General features: G+C 44.0%; 1 protein-coding gene and 2 non-coding genes across 3 annotated transcripts; all 3 read left to right on the plus strand.

Moving 5' to 3' along the window:
* The first annotated feature begins 420 nt into the window (after positions 1-420).
* LOC139403211 (NOP58 ribonucleoprotein homolog (yeast)) lies at positions 421-14,164 on the plus strand. Its single transcript, XM_071146925.1, has 12 exons — positions 421-617; positions 1,238-1,314; positions 1,462-1,514; positions 2,937-3,198; positions 3,488-3,552; positions 5,219-5,626; positions 5,839-6,002; positions 6,816-6,950; positions 8,252-8,313; positions 10,938-11,080; positions 13,499-13,620; positions 13,728-14,164. The coding sequence occupies exons 1-12, from the start codon at positions 573-575 to the stop codon at positions 13,779-13,781; spliced, it is 1,590 nt and encodes a 529-aa protein (XP_071003026.1). The 5' UTR covers positions 421-572; the 3' UTR covers positions 13,782-14,164.
* On the plus strand, positions 5,679-5,756 carry LOC139403219 (small nucleolar RNA SNORD11B). Its single transcript, XR_011633299.1, has one exon. It is a non-coding gene; the product is annotated as a small nucleolar RNA SNORD11B (small nucleolar RNA).
* Positions 7,012-7,095, plus strand: LOC139403218 (small nucleolar RNA SNORD11B). The gene has a single exon (XR_011633298.1). It is a non-coding gene; the product is annotated as a small nucleolar RNA SNORD11B (small nucleolar RNA).
* Positions 14,165-16,780: the final 2,616 nt, after the last annotated feature.

Here is a 16,780-nt window from a genome sequence, read left to right on the forward strand (position 1 = left end):
ATTCTTATATATATATTTACATTTCTGTCTAGGTAGCCTAGTGGTTAATGTTGGGCCAGTAACAGAAAGTTCCCGGTTTTGAATACCCAAGCCTCCAAGGTAAAAAAAAGTATGTGCCCTTGAGCAAGGCATTTAACCTTAATTTGCTCAAGGGGCTCCGTACTACCATAGCTGACCCTGTAAAACAACTAACTGGTGTGTGACAGTAAACTTTTATATATAAGTTTTTTATTTTGGATTAATTCCTGGCTTATTTTGGGGGGATTTGCGTGTATCGTTTTGTACTGCAAGGTTTTACTGTATGGCACATGCACTGTTGGCGCTAGGAACATAAGCGCGATAACAACTGCAAAATACGGGTACGCGGTTCGCGACCAAAATGTTCTCGTCGGATTTGTTTGTCTCCAAATAGTTCACTCTGCCACTTCTCGCGATGTTAGAGAGAGGACGTGCTTCCGGGTGAGGCACACAGATCACCGCGTGGAACACATTCCAGTTGGAACTGCGATTAGCGAAGGCTTTCTAGGAGATAAGTTTGTTTCGGGTTTAAACTTGGTGAAAAGGCGTCAGAGATGCTTGTTTTATTTGAAACCGCTGCGGGTTATGCAATATTTAAAGTGAGTATTTAGCTGAAGTTATATTCTAAATTCTAATAATTTTAGATGGGTGCATGACAATTTTCAATAATTGAACCGAGGTTCGCGGTGTAGCTAGCTAAATACGTTGTTTTCCTGGAGTAGCTAGATATTGTATTAAAATACAAAGTATTTCAATGTCAAGACCTGTTTAACATTGTTTATAGTACACATGGCTTCTCTATTTAGGTCGTCGTGGTAGTTCTCGCATGCAAACCTTTACCGCAACGAGGCCTTCTCATTCAACACGCTGCAGTTAAGCAACCACGTTGCATGTGGCAAGTTACCTAGATCTGCTGGATATACAGATACTTTGCTACCTTGGACTTGGCTTTTGTAATTATGCAACTATTTGAACCCGTTCTATTTTCGAAGTTAAATACTTTATTTGTTGCCAATGTTTACCCAACATTTCAAATAGGCTTCTCTTCCAAGTTAGCATAACTGGTGCGTGGTACTTTGGAGGGAACGCGTGCTGGCTTTCTTGTCCCATATTACTGACGGGTTTTAATGACAACACATGTAAACCGAGTTGAGTTAATGCAATTAATGTATGGTATGCCCGTGTACTTGATAGGACTATAAACCTTTTTTTGTTTCAGGTCCTCGATGAGTCAAAGCTCCAAGAGGTGGACAGTTTATGGAAGGAGTTCGAAACTCCGGAGAAGGCCAACAAAGTGTGAGTTTTGGCCCCATGTCTGGAGAGAGGAGTGTTTAGATTCGAGGGGAATACGTTGTCAATGAACAGTAGTATTACACATTATCAGCATAAGGAACATGTTTCTGGAGTTGACAAATAACATGTCGCCACTATTTCTCCTTCCAGAGTGAAGTTGAAGCACTTTGAGAAATTCCAGGACACAACAGAGGCCTTGGCAGGTAGACAGAATACTTTCACCTCTCCTGTTGTTGCTCACTATAGTTTACCAGTTAGTGCACAAGGGCTGTCAGTCAAGGCTTCTGCATGCTTCAGCTAGGTGAACCAACAGCGTGTTCGCATACTCCCTTAATTAAAAGACCGTTGCTTGAAAAATTAGAAAAGTGACAATTGTAGTGTTTGTCCAACTTGAGAAGCCATAGCCAGTATACACTTCCTCAAACTAGTCAGAAATAATTGAAGATGGCTCAAGAAATATCATTTTCCCCCTTTTATTTTTACAATTTTAAATCTACGTAAGCTGTTAGGTGCAGTATTTATGAATTTGAAAATGTGCATGGAAAACGAGTATCGTTGAAGTGTGCACAAACACCTGACCGAAGACCAAACAAACACGCTGCTTTTTTCTTAAGCACTAACTATTCCCAACTGTTTGGCAGAAGCCTTTAGGTGTTCAGCAGTATTCCTCACTACCACTGAGACCACAGCTAACCTTAACCATCATAACAAACACTGACAGCAGCCGGTTGTTGAACTCACCCCCTAACAATGTTGAGTCTATGAATAAATGCATATTACTAATGTCCTGTGTCTAAATGTTGGAACTATAACAGTCGTTTGTATATGTAGTGTATGTGGACACCCTGTCAAATTAGCGGATTCGGCTATTTTAGCCACATCCGCTGCGGACAGGTTTATCAAATCGAGCACACGGCCATGCAATCTCAATAGACAAACATTGCCGTCAGAGCAGATCACTGCACCTGAACATAGCCCATCTGTAAACAGCCCATCTACCTACCTCATCCCCATACTGTATTTATTTATTTATCTTGCTCCTTTGCACCCCAGTACTTCTAATTGCACATTCATCTTCTGCACATCCACCATTCCAGTGTTTAATCGCTATATTGTAATTGCTTTGACACCATGGCCCATTTATTGCCGTACCTCCCTTATCTTACTTCATTGCACTCACTGTATATATACTTTTTCTATTGACTGTTTTGTATATTCCATGTGTAACTCTGTATGTGTCAAATTGCTATGCTTTATCTTGGCCAGGTCGCAGTTGCAAATGAGAACTTGTTCTCAACTGGCCTACCTGGTTTAATATAAGTGAAATATATATATATATTTATATTGGCAATAGAATGGCCGTACTGAAGAGCTCAGTAACTTCCAATGTGGCACAGTCATAGGATGCCACCATTCCAACAAGTCATTTTGCCAAATTTCTGCCTTACTAGAGTTGTCCCGGTTAACTAAGCGCTGTTATTGTGAAGTAGAGACGTCTAGGAGCAACAACGGCTCAGCCGCAACGTGGTAGACCACACGAGCTCACAGAACTAGACTCCCGGGTGCTGTAGCGTGTACACGTCTCTCCTGTCCTCATGTTGTAACCGTATCTCTCCTATGTCCAGCGGCCACGGCCATGACGGAAGGGAAGATGGGGAAGAGTCTGAAGAAGGTCCTGAAGAAAGTGGTGGCTAAAGAAGCTCATGAACAGCTGGCCATCAGCGACGCTAAGCTGGGGGGCGTCATCAAGGAGAAGTTGAACCTGAGCTGTGTCCACAGCCCTGCGGTGGCAGAGCTGATGAGAGGCATCAGGACACAGATGGAGTCCCTGATCACTGGGCTGCCCCCCCGGGAGATCAGCGCCATGTCTCTGGGACTGGCTCACAGGTAGGGTGGAACTCAGACAACGCTTGGTGTTCTGGATTTATTAGGATCCCATTAAATGACGCCAACTAGTCTTATAACAAAAGACATTACAAACATTACAAGCCTTTATAATTTACTCGCATCAATATGTAGTGTGTGTGTTGCCGATGATTATATCATGCTGTCTGAAACCTCGTGTGGATTTCCTCAGCATTCGTCACTACCCCTGAGGCAGCACCTCCCTCTGTCGTATTCATAGAAGAACTGAAAGGCTGCTATGGCAGATCCTGACCTGTTTCTGTTTCCTCAGTTTGTCCCGCTACAAGCTGAAGTTCAGCCCTGACAAAGTGGATACCATGATCGTTCAAGCTATCTGTAAGTACCTCCTCTTAGACCAGGGATGGGCATCTTTGATGGGGGTGGGGGCCGCAACACATCTCACATCAGTACCCCCCCACCTTGCAAGCAAAACATTTTAGCGGCCCCCTCGCGTGACAGTGAAGAGAATTGAACTTTTAGCGTTCATTTCCTACAATTCTGCTATAGACTGTAGGCACATTAGTGCAGTTTAAGATGACTGATCAATGGGCCCTGGTCGGTAATTCGACTACTGTGATTGATAAATTAGTCGAGCGGTTAACTTAACAATAACACAGTAAAATGCTGACAGGCCAATGAAGTGAGTTCTCTCCCCAGTAGAGGGATGTGGGTCCGCGGGCCTACAGGAGGTGGGCCAGTGGAAGCCTGTTGCTCATCCCTGTCTTACTCTGTCCATGTAAAGGGACAATATAAAACAAGGACACTTTTATACAGACAAATGAAACACAAAACACTTGATTATCTGTAGACAGGCGTGACTAGTATTATGGTCTGTAGACAGGCGTGACTAGTATTGTGGTCTGTAGACAGGCGTGACTAGTATTGTGGTCTGTAGACAGGCGTGACTAGTATTGTGGTCTGTAGACAGGTGTGACTAGTATTGTGGTCTGTAGACAGGCGTGACTAGTATTATGGTCTGTAGACAGGCGTGACTAGTATTGTGGTCTGTAGACAGGTGTGACTAGTATTATGGTCTGTAGACAGGTGTGACTAGTATTATGGTCTGTAGACAGGTGTGACTAGTATTATGGTCTGTAGACAGGTGTGACTAGTATTATGGTCTGTAGACAGGTGTGACTAGTATTATGGTCTGTAGACAGGCGTGACTAGTATTATGGTCTGTAGACAGGCGTGACTAGTATTATGGTCTGTAGCTCGGTAACCGGGGTAACTAGTGTTATGGTCTGTAGCTCAGTAACAGGGGTAACTAGTATTATGGTCTGTAGCCCAGTAACAGGTGTAACTAGTATTATGGTCTGTGTAACTAGTGTTATGGTCTGTAGCAGGGGTAACTAGTGTTATGGTCTGTAGCAGTGTATTATGGTCTGTAGCTCAGTAACAGGGGTGACTAGTGTTATGGTCTGTAGCAGGGGTAACTAGTGTTATGGTCTGTAGCTCAGTAACAGGTGTAACTAGTATTATGGTCTGTAGCTCAGTAACAGGTGTAACTAGTTTTATGGTCTGTAGCTCAGTAACAGGTGTACTAGTATTATGGTCTGTAGCTCAGTAACAGGGGTAACTAGTGTTATGGTCTGTAGCAGGGGTAACTAGTGGTATGGTCTGTAGCAGGGGTAACTAGTATTAGGTCTGTAGCAGGGGCTAGTATTATGGGCTGTAGCTCAGTAACAGGTGTAACTAGTATTATGGTCTGTAGCTCAGTAACAGGGGTAACTAGTATTATGGGCTATAGCTCAGTAACAGGTGTAACTAGTATTATGGGCTGTAGCTCAGTAACAGGTGTAGCTAGTATTATGGGCTGTAGCTATAACAGGGGTAACTAGTGTTTTGATCTGTAGCTCAGTAACAGGTGTAACTAGTATTATGGTCTGTAGCTCAGTAACAGGGGTAACTAGTATTATGGGCTGTAGCTCAGTAACAGGTGTAGCTAGTATTATGGGCTGTAGCTCAGTAACAGGGGTAACTAGTGTTTTGATCTGTGCAGCTCTGCTGGATGACCTGGACAAGGAGCTCAACAACTACATCATGCGCTGTAGGGAGTGGTACGGCTGGCACTTCCCTGAGGTGGGGAAGATCATCACTGACAACCTGGCCTACTGCAAGAGTGTCCGGAAGATAGGCGCTCGTACCAACGTGGCAACCACCGACCTGTCTGAGCATCTCCCCGAGGAGGTGGAGGCAGAGGTCAAACTGGCTGCAGAGATCTCCATGGGAACAGAGGTGTCAGAGGAGGACATCGGCAACATCATGCACCTGTGTGACCAGGTGATAGAGATTACAGAGTACCGCACCCAACTGTACGACTATCTGAAGAACAGGATGATGGCTATCGCTCCCAACCTGACTGTCATGGTGGGGGAACTGGTAGGGGCACGGCTCATCTCACATGCTGGTGAGTCATGATCTAACGGCCAATCACACAGCAGGAATCATTCACAGCACAAAACAAGCAGTGATTATGATGACTATGTCACAATCCTGAAACCTGATGCTTTTCAGTCACTACCTCATCTGAGCTTGAATTAAAACCTTTTACCTGGACACCTGTAGTAGGCAGCTGGAAACGCCCAAACTGCTCCTAAATGCTCTGGTCCTCTCTGACAGGGTCCCTGTTGAACCTGGCCAAGCAACCGGCCTCCACAGTCCAGATCCTGGGAGCAGAGAAGGCCCTGTTCAGAGCCCTGAAGACGCGCAGAGACACGCCCAAATATGGTCTCATCTACCACGCCTCTCTGGTGGGGCAGACCTCGGCCAAGAACAAGGGCAAGGTGAGGCTTTTGTTCCAGCCATCACTAGAAGTAGAATGTCTATCCACACTACAGTACTGTTGTCATGTTCCAGGTGTGATCTAGTTCTAATCAGAATGTCTCTCCACACTACACTACTGCTGTCATGGCATAATATAAAGTGGCTAGTGATACATGTATTACATAAGGATACCGTCGATGATATAGAGTACAGTATATACGTATGCTAATGAGATGAATCATGTAGGGTAAGTAACATTTATATAAGGTAGCATTGTTTAAAGTGGCTAGTGATATATTTACATTTCCCATCAATTCCCATTATTAAAGTGGCTGGAGTTGAGTCAGTGTCAGTGTGTTGGCAGCAGCCACTCAGTGTTAGTGGTGGCTGTTTAACAGTCTGATGGCCTTGAGATAGAAGCTGTTTTTCATGTCTCTCCACACTACAGTACTGTTGTCATGTTCCAGGTGTGATCTAGTAGAACTACAGTACTGCTGTCATGTTCCACACTACAGTACTGCTGTCATGTTCCAGTACTGTTGTCATACAGTACTGTTGTCATGTTCCAGGTGTGATCTAGTTCTAATCAGAATGTCTCTCCACACTACACTACTGCTGTCATGTTCCAGGTGTGATCTAGTTCTAATCAGAATATCTCTCCACACTACAGTACTGCTGTCATGTTCCAGGTGTGATCTAGTTCTAATCAGAATGTCTCTCCACACTACAGTACTGTTGTCATGTTCCAGGTGTGATCTAGTTCTAATCAGAATATCTCTCCACACTACAGTACTGCCGTCATGTTCTAGTCGAGCTTCTTTCTCTCCTCTCAGATCTCCAGGATGCTGGCAGCCAAAGCATCTCTGGCGATCCGCTACGATGCCCTGGGAGAGGACACAAATGCTGAGATGGGAGTTGAGAACCGTGCCAAGCTGGAGGCCAGACTACGCCACCTAGAGGAGAAGGGAGTAAGTAGCTCTCTCTCTGCCCCTTACTGCTAGAGGCCCAAAACAACCAGCCCACATGAGATGCCAAGCAGTGATGATGATGACTAATGTCAACAGTCCTGAAACTACCTGATGCTTTTCAGTCACTACCTCATCTGAGCTTGCATTAATAACCTCGCTGGTGTACGTTGGACGCTAGCGTCCCACCTGGCCAACATCCAGGGAAATTGCAGAGTGCCAAATTCAAAAACAGAAATAATCATTATTTAAAAAATCTGAAAACATACAAGTGTTATACATAGTTTTAAATATGAACTTCTTGTGAATCCAACCACGGTGTCAGATTTCAAAGAGTCTTTACGGCGAAAGCATACCAATGTGATTATTTGAGAACATCGCCCAGCAGACACATCATTACAAAACGGTAACCAGCCAAGCAGAGTTACACAGGTCAGAAATAGAGAGAAAATGAATCCCTTACCTTTGATATTCATATGGTTTCACTAAGACTTTCATTTATTCAATAAATGTTCCTTTTGTTCGATAGTCTCTATATCCAAAAACCTGTGTTTTGTTTTCTTCAGTAATCCACAGCTCAAACAGTTACAACAGGCAGACAAAATATCCCCATTCATAGAAACATGTCAAACGATGTTTTATATTCAATCCTCAGGTTGTTTTTAGCCTAAATAATCGATAATATTTCAACCGGACAATAACGTTGTCAATATAAAAGGTAAACAAGAAAGGCACGTTCTCGGGATTGAGCACGGAAAAGCTCTGACACTGTAGGGTCCAGTCATTCAGACTGCTCTTACTCCTGCATTTTTCAGAATAACAAACCTGAAACCATTTCTAAATACTGCTGACATCTCGTGGAAGGCATAGGAACTGCATAGCAACAGAGTCATAAGTCAATGGATACTGTAATGGCATTGAATAGAGAACTAGAACAAACAAACAAAAATCTACTTCCTGGGTGGATTTCTCATGTTTTTGCCTGCCAAATCAGTTCTGCTATACTCAGACATTATTTGAACCACTTTAGAAACTTTTGAGGGTTTTCTATCCAAATCTATGCATATCCTAGCTTCTGGGACTGAGTATCAGGCAGTTTAGTTTGGGCACGCTTTTCATCCAAAATTCCCGAATGTTGCCCCCTACCCTAGTGAAGTTAAACAGTGATATCCTGCTAGTCCCCTACTCTGCTAGTCTCCTACTGTAGTCCCCTACTCTGCTAGTCCCCTACTCTGCTAGTCCCCTACTCATCTCCTACTCTACCGGTCCCCTACTATTGTGCTGACCCTGGTTTATCCCTTCAGATCAGAAGAATCAGTGGAACAGGCAAAGCCATGGCGAAGTCTGACAAATACCAACACAAGAGGTGAGTTACACCTGGAAACTACTGTATTGGGTAACTAACCTTCTGTCGCGTCTCTCTGGTAACTAACCTTCTGTCGCGTCTCTCTGGTAACTAACCTTCTGTCGCGTCTCTCTGGTAACTAACCTTCTGTCGCGTCTCTCTGGTAACTAACCTTCTGTCGTCTCTCTGGTAACTAACCTTCTGTCGCGTCTCTCTGGTAACTAACCTTCTGTCGCGTCTCTCTGGTAACTAACCTTCTGTCGCGTCTCTGTGGTAACGTCGCCGTCTGTCGCGTCTCTGTGGTAACGTCGCCTTCTGTCGCGTCTCTCTGGTAACGTCGCCGCCTGTCGCGTTTGTCCGCTCTCTCTCTCTGTCGTGGTTAGAATGGCTGGTTCAGTGACATTCATTCATGTCGTTATAGGATAGATATTTTGGCTGTTGGTTTTTGCGTTCAATGATACCGAATTCCTAGCTGCAGACTAGTAATTAATATCAAAGACTTGTTCTATTCTGTCGGTATCGATAGTCTTAAGAGTTTAACCACGTGGTATGGTTAAAAGATTCAGCCATCTACTCAAACCTGGGCCCTCTTGTGGTAAGCTGGTCTGCAACCTTTAGCCATCTTGTAATTGAGGTGAGCTGGTCTGGTGATAGAAAACCCGGGTTTTATTCGGAAGAGCAGAAAAGGGCCTGTCCCAGGACACCAGACCATAACTGTGCTCATGGGCGGTCTTCTGATTTAGTTAAACTCCAAAGGGAATTTTCCTTCATTAAACAGTCCAAAATCACATTACACAATTTCACAAACAGTATCATCCTCATTCATCTTATACATTAATTAGATGTAAGCCTCATATCTGAAGCTATTGTATAAACATTTATGGTAATGTGGCCGTATTGTCGCCCATGAGTTTCACAAAATTGTACCAAACAGACCAGTTCGCAGCTGGATTCTTCACTGATCTTTTATACCTTCTCCAGAACATAAATGTTGTTTGGTTCTCCAGTTCTGTGAGGTCGAAGAAATTCCTTTGTTCTCTCTATGAAAACTCACTCTCTATATACTGTGGCCATGAGGAGATGATCTCCTGGAATTTACGACCTCTCTGACCACAGCAGCCTGGTTTTAGGAGACAGAGGGGGATGGTGCTCGCTGTACCCAAAGAGGGTCATGACAACCGATAGTTGTCGTTCTTTCGACCAAGGACTGGTTAAAAATTTTAAATGTGTCTTTTTTTCGTGGACATCGTTTGTTGGAGTCAAATCAACTACATGCGCTAAGCTCCCGAACCCCGAGCTCCCTGTTAGATGAAATAATACATAAATGACTGGAGGGAGCCAGAGATCAAGATGTTAACCTGACCATCCTCTGGTCCTGCTGGCTTTCTCTGATTCTGGCATTACTCTCCTGAAGGTGGCGGTAATGGGCAACACGAGGAGTCTGCAACCTTTCATGTGGATTTTATCTTAGGCTGTCATTTCTACTGATCTGCAGTTATCGCTTTCATGTGCACCTTTCTGGTTAAATAAAATGTATTTTCAGTCATTCATGTGGTTAATCAAAATTATATTTAAGTGATACAAACCTAAAAAGTAACTTCCATTGGAAATGTGTAAAAATGGCCTAAAGCAAACAAATAAAACATTGTGGCCTGCAGGTATAAAATGTCCTGATGGAAATTATCATATGAATCGCACATGGCCTGTCTGCAATGAACTTGAAGCATTGTATCAACTTGGTCTGGGGGGGGAGGCCCTATGCTCGCAACTTGGTCTGGGGGGGGGCATGCTTGAAATATTTAATAAAATATTCTGGGCCCTGTTTCCCCCGCCAGTGAGCTCGGGACAGACAGCTGTAGGCTATTTGATCAAGATATAGGAAGTAATCATGTAGCCCTATTTTATGAGGTTTCCATTGGATCCGAGCATGACATGAGTGGTCAAAAAGGAGAGAGCTGGGAATATTTTTCAAATACATTGAGGAACTTTTGTAATTCTCAATGGATGGTAAACGGTATGTTTGCTTGCTGTTTTGAGGTGACAAAGCATTACTTTGAGAAGCTCCACAGGTCATTAGTAGTGGTGCGTTAAGCCCATCAGAAATACTATCAGATGGGCACATTTGTAAGCCTACATTCGCGCTCAGGCTAGGCAGCATATAGGTCTACTTCTATGCGTTTGCGTTCTTACTCAACATTGACAGGAGCGCTGCCAAACAAAATAATGACTAAATTAACTGGTAAATGGAATGCTACAAACAGTTTCTCTCACAAGTGTAGCATAGGTTGTGCACTCTGCAAACAATGTGTCCACTCCAACAATGAGAATGCTGAAAGACTAATATATTGAATGCATTAACTGAAATTACCATAACCAAGCAATCATTGTAGATTGTAAATGATAGGAATGAAGGGTAAATGTAGTACTGGTGGTACATGTAATGGGGAATTGATATACACTAACAATCAAACGCAAACAATTCACTGAGATGGTCGTGAATCAGAAAGGTGTCTCGTGTGCCATAAATTGACTTGCTACTGCTCGACTAAAACATCTTGGTCGACCAACAGCCTTTAAACCAATCAATCGACCGTCGGCTAATTACCAACTGTGCTGTTAACTAACGTTCTGTTATGTCTCCGTAGTGATGTGAAGGTGTACGACCCCTCCGGAGACTCCACCCTCCCCTCTGTTTCCAAGAAGAGGAAGTTTGAGGAGGTGGAGGAGGAAGAGGTGGCCACACCGGTGACAGTCAAAACCAAGAAACCCAAGAAAGAACCTGTGGAAGGTCAGTTGAGTAACTCTTAGCCATAATCCTGTTGTATAACACAACCCATAACATGAGACCATAATACACCATCCATCCTGTTCTATAACACAACCCATAATATACCATCCATCCTGTTATATAACAACCCATAATACACCATCCATCCTGTTATATAACAACCCATAACATGAGACCATAATACACCATCCATCCTGTTATATAACACAACCCATAATACACCATCCATCCTGTTATATAACAACCCATAACATGAGACCATAATACACCATCCATCCTGTTATATAACACAACCCATAATACACCATCCATCCTGTTATATAACAACCCATAACATGAGACCATAATACACCATCCATCCTGTTATATAACACAACCCATAATACACCATCCATCCTGTTATATAACACAACCCATAATATACAAATCAAATTTATTTATATAGCCCTTCGTACATCAGCTGATATCTCAAAGTGCTGTACAGAAACCCAGCCTAAAACCCCAAACAGCAAGCAATGCAGGTGTAGAAGCACGGTGGCTAGGAAAAACTCCCTAGAAAGGCCAAAACCTAGGAAGAAACCTAGAGAGGAACCAGGCTATGTGGGGTGGCCAGTCCTCTTCTGGCTGTGCCGGGTGGAGATTATAACAAAACATGGTCAAGATGTTCAAATGTTCATAAATGACCAGCATGGTCGAATAATAATAAGGCAGAACAGTTGAAACTGGAGCAGCAGCACAGCCAGGTGGACTGGGGACAGCAAGGAGTCATCATGTCAGGTAGTCCTGGGGCATGGTCCTAGGGCTCAGGTCCTCCGAGAGAAAGAGAGAAGGAGAGAATTAGAGAACGCACACTTAGATTCACACAGGACACCGAATAGGACAGGAGAAGTACTCCAGATATAACTAACTGACCCTAGCCCCCCGACACAAACTACTGCAGCATAAATACTGGAGGCTGAGACAGGAGGGGTCAGGAGACACTGTGGCCCACTCCGAGGACACCCCCGGACAGGGCCAAACAGGAAGGATATAACCCCACCCACTTTGCCAAAGCACAGCCCCCACACCACTAGAGGGATATCTTCAACCACCAACTTACCATCCTGAGACAAGGCTGAGTATAGCCCACAAAGACCTCCGCCACGGCACAACCCAAGGGGGGGGGGGGGGGGGGCGCCAACCCAGACAGGATGACCACATCAGTGACTCAACCCACTCAGGTGACGCACCCCCTCCAGGGACGGCATGAGAGAGCCCCAGTAAAGCCAGTGACTCAGCCCCTGTAATAGGGTTAGAGGCAGAGAATCCCAGTGGAAAGAGGGGAACCGGCCAGGCAGAGACAGCAAGGGTGGTTCGTTGCTCCAGAGCCTTTCCGTTCACCCTCCCACTCCTGGGCCAGACTACACTCAATCATATGACCCACTGAAGAGATGAGTCTTCAGTAGAGGCTTAAAGGTTGAGACCGAGTTTGCGTCTCTGACATGGGTAGGCAGACTGTTCCATAAAAATGGAGCTCTATAGGAGAAAGCCCTGCCTCCAGCTGTTTGCTTAAAAATTCTAGGGACAATTAGGAGGCCTGCGTCTTGTGACCGTAGCGTACGTGTAGGTATGTACGGCAGGACCAAATCAGAGAGATGGGTAGGAGCAAGCCCATGTAATGCTTTGTAGGTTAGCAGTAAAACCTTGAAATCAGCCCTTGCTTTGACAGGAAGCCAGTATACCATCCATCCTGTTATATAACACAACCCATAATACACCATCCATCCTGTTATATAACACAACCCATAATACACCATCCATCCTGTTATATAACACAACCCATAATACACCATCCATCCTGTTATATAACACAACCCATAATACATCATCCATCCTGTTATATAACACAACCCATAATACATCATCCATCCTGTTATATAACACAACACCATCCATCCTGTTATATAACACAACCCATAATACACCATCCATCCTGTTATATAACACAACCCATAATACACCATCCATCCTGTTATATAACACAACCCATAATACATCATCCATCCTGTTATATAACACAACCATAATACATCATCCATCCTGTTATATAACACAACCCATAATACACCATCCATCCTGTTATATAACAACCCATAATACACCATCCATCCTGTTCTATAACACAACCCATAATGCACCATCCATCCTGTTATATAACACAACCCATAACACACCATCCATCCTGTTATATAACACAACCCATAATAGACCATCCATCCTGTTCTATAACACAACTCATAACAGACCATCCATCCTGTTATATAACACAACCCATAATGCACCATCCATCCTGTTCTATAACACAATCGATATCATGAGACCGGTTCTCAGCCGTCTGTTAAGTGCTATTGTCTCACGGTGCTTTCTGTTTTCATTCAGAACCAGAGGCTTCAACGGCAGCAGAAGAAACTCCCAAGAAGAAGAAAAAGAAGTCTAAGAAAGCCGAGGAGGAGGCGATGGACGTAAAGGAAGAGGAGGCGACCGTCTCTCCCACAGAGGAAGTACGTAGCTGATGGGGACATGCCTCCAGAATATATATATATTCCTGCTCATCTAAGCCGTTCTGCCTGAACGAACATACTAATTTGTTATTTCTTGTGATTTACAGTCGTCAAAGAAGAAGAAAAAGAAGAAAAAGGTCAAGGAGGAAGAGGGAGATTAATCTGGTTGGAGAAACTGTATTATATTAGGACTTTTAGTTGTCCTTGTATCTACCAGGGCCAGAGTGACTCGTGTATCAGCCTGACCGTTTAAAGACTAGAGAACTGGAGACGGAGGTTATTTCAGAATGACCAGCAGCTGATCTGTTATGAGACTTGATGATGGTGTATAAATCCTCCTGTGGATTTGAGTTTAAGATGAACCTTTAGTTTACTGTAAGCTCTTATTATTACTAATCAACTAAAGACCCAATAGACTGTCTACAATATCAATGTCCATGTTAAAACACTTCCTTCCTCCACTGGTTTAACAATGTGACTTTTTTAAAAGATGGGTTTTTCTGCTGTCTTTGTCCATAAGTGATTAAATCCATTTTCTCAGTCAGCGGTATTTCCTGTCATTCCAGCTATGGTGGATTCAGACCTCTTGACTTTGTCCACCTTTGGTTACGGTACAGCCTTATTCTAACATGATTTCAATTTACACACGATACCCCCCAAATGACAAAGCTAAACAAGTTTAGAAATGTGTGTACATTTATTCAAAATACAAAACTAACATATCGAATTTAGTCACTTCACCCCTTCCTACATGTGCAAATTACCGCAACTAACCTGTACCCCCCCCCCCCCACACTGACTCAGTACCTGTATAGACTCCACACTGACTCAGTACCTGTACCCCCCCCGCACACTGACGCAGTACCTGTACCCCCCCCCCCCCCGCACACTGACTCAGTACCTGTACCCCCCCGCACACTGACGCAGTACCTGTACCCCCCCCCACACTGACTCAGTACCTGTATATAGACTCCACACTGACTCAGTACCTGTATATAGACTCCACATTGACTTAGTACCTGTATATAGACTCCACACTGACTCAGTACCGCTACCCCCTGTATATAGACTCGTTAGTGTTACTTTTATTACATTTTATACTTCAGTTTATTTGGTAAATATTTTATTACTGTCATTGAACTGCACTGTTGGTTAAGGGCTTGTCAGTCAGCATTTCACAGTAAGGTCTACACTGTTGGTTAAGGGCTTGTCAGTCAGCATTTCACAGTAAGGTCTACACTGTTGGTTAAGGGCTTGTCAGTCAGCATTTCACAGGAAGGTCTACACTGTTGGTTAAGGGCTTGTCAGTCAGCATTTCACAGGAAGGTCTACACTGTTGGTTAAGGGCTTGTCAGTAAGCATTTCACAGGAAGGTCTACACTGTTGGTTAAGGGCTTGTCAGTCAGCATTTCACAGTACCGTCTACACTGTTGGTTAAGGGCTTGTCAGTCAGCATTTCACAGTACCGTCTACACTGTTGGTTAAGGGCTTGTCAGTCAGCATTTCACAGGAAGGTCGACACTGTTGGTTAAGGGCTTGTCAGTCAGCATTTCACAGGAAGGTCTACACTGTTGGTTAAGGGCTTGTCAGTCAGCATTTCACAGTAAGGTCTACACTGTTGGTTAAGGGCTTGTCAGTCAGCATTTCACAGTAAGGTCTACACTGTTGGTTAAGGGCTTGTCAGTCAGCATTTCACAGTAAGGTCTACACTTGTATTCGGTGCATGTGACAAATAAAGTTTGATCTAAGTATTCAGACCCTTTACTCAGTACTTTGTTGAAGCACCTTTGGCAGCGATTACAGCCTTGAGTCTTCTTGGGTATGATGCTACAAGCTTGGCTCACCTGTATTTGGGTAGTTTCTACTCCTGGTGCTGTATGGACTGAAGCTGGCTGGTGATACCTGTTACCAGCATAAACTACCAAGTGAAGTTCTGCAGCAGTTTGGCACCACAGCAGCGTACAGCTTCAAGGCCTCTGCATCCTGCTGGTTCCAGCTCCGTGACAATGCAGTTGGACAGGGAAGATGAGAAGGATTTCCTTGCCAATCTATGATTCATCATATTTACAGTACGTACGAGAACAGTGGCAATATCTGGAGGAAACCATGGAGCAGCTAGCCAGCCAAGCAGCACAACAACCTGGAGAACAGTGGCAATATCTGGTGGAAACCATGGAGCAGCTAGCCAGCCAAGCAGCACAACAACCTGGAGAACAGTGGCCATATCTGGAGGAAACCATGGAGCAGCTAGCCAGCCAAGCAGCACAACAACCTGGAGAACAGTGGCAATATCTGGAGGAAACCATGGAGCAGCTAGCCAGCCAAGCAGCACAACAACTTGGAGAACAGTGGCCATATCTGGAGGAAACCATGGAGCAGCTAGCCAGCCAAACAGCACAACAACCTGGAGAGAGATGCCTAGCACACATTATTTGAGTTAAGCTGCTTGTTCAATAAGATAGCATATATACCTTGTTATTAGCTTGTATCTATAATTGTTGATCAGTTAGGTAGCATGTTTACTACCAATACACTGCTTAAAACTATAACTGTTCAGAATGTGTTGGTTTACTAGTTAAAAAGAAAATAAATAAAATCTAATTGTTCAATAATGTGTAAATGTATAATAAACACAGAAATCCCAAAACCTAGAAAAAGGAACATAGACAACCCACCCAACTCACGCCCTGACCATACTAAAACAAAGACATAACAAAAGATCTCAGGTCAGAAGGTGACACATGCAGGACAAGCGAACGGGGGAGCACTTTGATGTCTTGTTCGCAAAAGCAGCTGCTATGGCGACAAAGTTGGACCAACAACCTATTCAGATGCCTCACATCCGCAAACTTTCAAAGCGTTACACCGGTCAGGCTGCAGCCCAGTGAATACTCAGCCCACATCCATCCACATGCCCAGTCTGTACAGAGCCCAGTTCTACAACACCTTGGACACAGTGAATACTCAGCCCATATCCATCCTGATGCCCAGTTCTACAACACCTTGGACACAGTGAATACTCAGCCCACATCCATCCAGATGCCCAGTTCTACAACACCTTTGACACAGTGAATACTCAGCCCACATACATCCATCCTGATGCCCAGTCTGTACAGAGCCCAGTTCTACAACACCTTTGAAGTTGAAGTTTGGCCTCTAG

This window comes from Oncorhynchus clarkii, unplaced genomic scaffold (assembly GCF_045791955.1).
Source record: "Oncorhynchus clarkii lewisi isolate Uvic-CL-2024 unplaced genomic scaffold, UVic_Ocla_1.0 unplaced_contig_5881_pilon_pilon, whole genome shotgun sequence".
NCBI lineage: Eukaryota > Metazoa > Chordata > Actinopteri > Salmoniformes > Salmonidae > Oncorhynchus > Oncorhynchus clarkii.

What these genes read in the sequence shown, in the direction of transcription:
- LOC139403211 (XM_071146925.1), top strand. Translation starts at nt 573, where the DNA reads ATGCTTGTTTTATTTGAAACCGCTGCGGGTTATGCAATATTTAAA. An exon ending in TCTCTGGGACTGGCTCACAG is followed by an intron (nt 3,199 to 3,487) that starts GTAGGGTGGAAC and finishes CTGTTTCCTCAG; the next exon opens with TTTGTCCCGCTACAAGCTGA. An exon ending in CATGATCGTTCAAGCTATCT is followed by an intron (nt 3,553 to 5,218) that starts GTAAGTACCTCC and finishes TGATCTGTGCAG; the next exon opens with CTCTGCTGGATGACCTGGAC.